The sequence below is a fragment of the Sinocyclocheilus anshuiensis genome, unplaced genomic scaffold, assembly GCF_001515605.1.
Source record: "Sinocyclocheilus anshuiensis isolate Anshui unplaced genomic scaffold, SAMN03320099.WGS_v1.1 scaffold1644, whole genome shotgun sequence".
Lineage (NCBI taxonomy): Eukaryota > Metazoa > Chordata > Actinopteri > Cypriniformes > Cyprinidae > Sinocyclocheilus > Sinocyclocheilus anshuiensis.
The window spans coordinates 887982-889396 of NW_015557451.1; the positions used below are offsets into that span (position 1 = coordinate 887982).

The following is a 1415-nucleotide window of genomic DNA, read 5'->3' on the forward strand; positions in this document are numbered from 1 at the left end:
ATACATATATATACATATATACTTATATATACACATATATATACACATATATACACACACATATATATATATATATATACATACATATACATACGAGTCCAAACATGTCCATTGACATATTTATATAATCTGTATTATAAATGTAAATGATTTATAAAGCATATTATAGATGTATGTGGCCAAATTACACTCACTGCATGATATGCAGCCCAAATCAATTGAAAACAAATCAAATCAATTATCAGTCTCTAGTTTAAAATTGAATATAAAAATATATACATTTAATATGATAAACAAATGAAAATGAATGAATGAATAAATAACAGATTTTAGATTACAATAAATCTAAAATATAAACTACAAATATATTATGCATTTTGTAAGTTGATTATATACTTAAAAAAAAGATATGCTTAATCCAACAAGGTAAAAAGAATAAATAAATACAATTTTGTATTGACTCTATACAATCCAAAGAGCATTGAAGAAAATGAACCAATATCGCCACCTAGTGGTTTCCAGCTTCATTCTTGGATATTTTTTATTCTTCTTACAATGTCCAGTTCCACTGTATCAGTTATGTAGTGGAAGTGGATTGACGCAGATCTGGAGTGTGGTTTGGTCTTAGTGAAGGGGGAACATTTTCCTTGGTGGCCACAATGAGTGGCAGGCCAAAGATCGGTGGCAGCTCTATTCTTGGAGTTGCAGGTGAGTCTGAGAAAGCAGGGGAGATGGTGAATATAGGTAGAGTGTAATGAGGTTCCTCCTCAGCACCTGCTATGTCACCACTGAGCACAAGCTCATCCAAACCCACTCCCTTCAGCTCACCCTGCCGCGGTCCAGCGAAAAAACGCAGAATGGCTTGAACCTGCTGCAGTTCCCAGAAGCTTTCCATAAAAACAAGCAAGACAATCAGTCCAAGCATCAGGTAACCTGTAAAAAAGAGGAGTCTAAATTCGGGTTTCTGCAGGTTTCACAACATGGTTTTATGTTTACGTGGCACGATATGCAATGCAACGCGTAAAAACACCAAGTAAAGAAAAGTTAAAGGGGTCTTGATGTTGCTAAAAAGAACATTATTTTGTGTATTTGGTGTAATGAAATGTGTTTATGCGGTTTAAGGTTCAAAAAACACATTATTTTCCACATACTGTACATAATTGTTTCTCCTCTATGCCCTGCCTTTCTGAAACGCATCGATTTTTACAAAGCTCATCGTTCTGAAAAGCGAGGTGTGCTGTGATTGGCCAGCTATCCAGTGCGTTGTGATTGGCCAAATACCTCAAGCGTGTGACGGAAATGTTATTTCTCTTACCATATTGTGATGATGCCCTGTCAGGCCGGAGCGACGAGACAGAATCAGTAAAACCCATTATAAACGAGGCATTTGTTGCATCCAGTGGGGACATAATTAC

At 35.9% G+C, this 1415-nt stretch overlaps 1 protein-coding gene across 2 annotated transcripts in view; it reads right to left on the reverse strand.

The window, feature by feature from the left end:
* Positions 1-473: 473 nt before the first annotated feature.
* LOC107679253 (potassium channel subfamily K member 1-like) overlaps positions 474-1415 on the reverse strand; it is a 6852-nt gene continuing 5910 nt past the window's right edge. For both annotated transcript variants that reach the window (XR_001633026.1, XM_016474760.1), the window contains one exon: positions 474-933. Coding sequence is in view for 1 of the 2 variants with exons in the window: in XM_016474760.1 (XP_016330246.1) it covers positions 578-933 (356 nt within the window). In the remaining variant the exon portion in view is untranslated. The remainder of the gene's footprint in view (positions 934-1415) is intronic.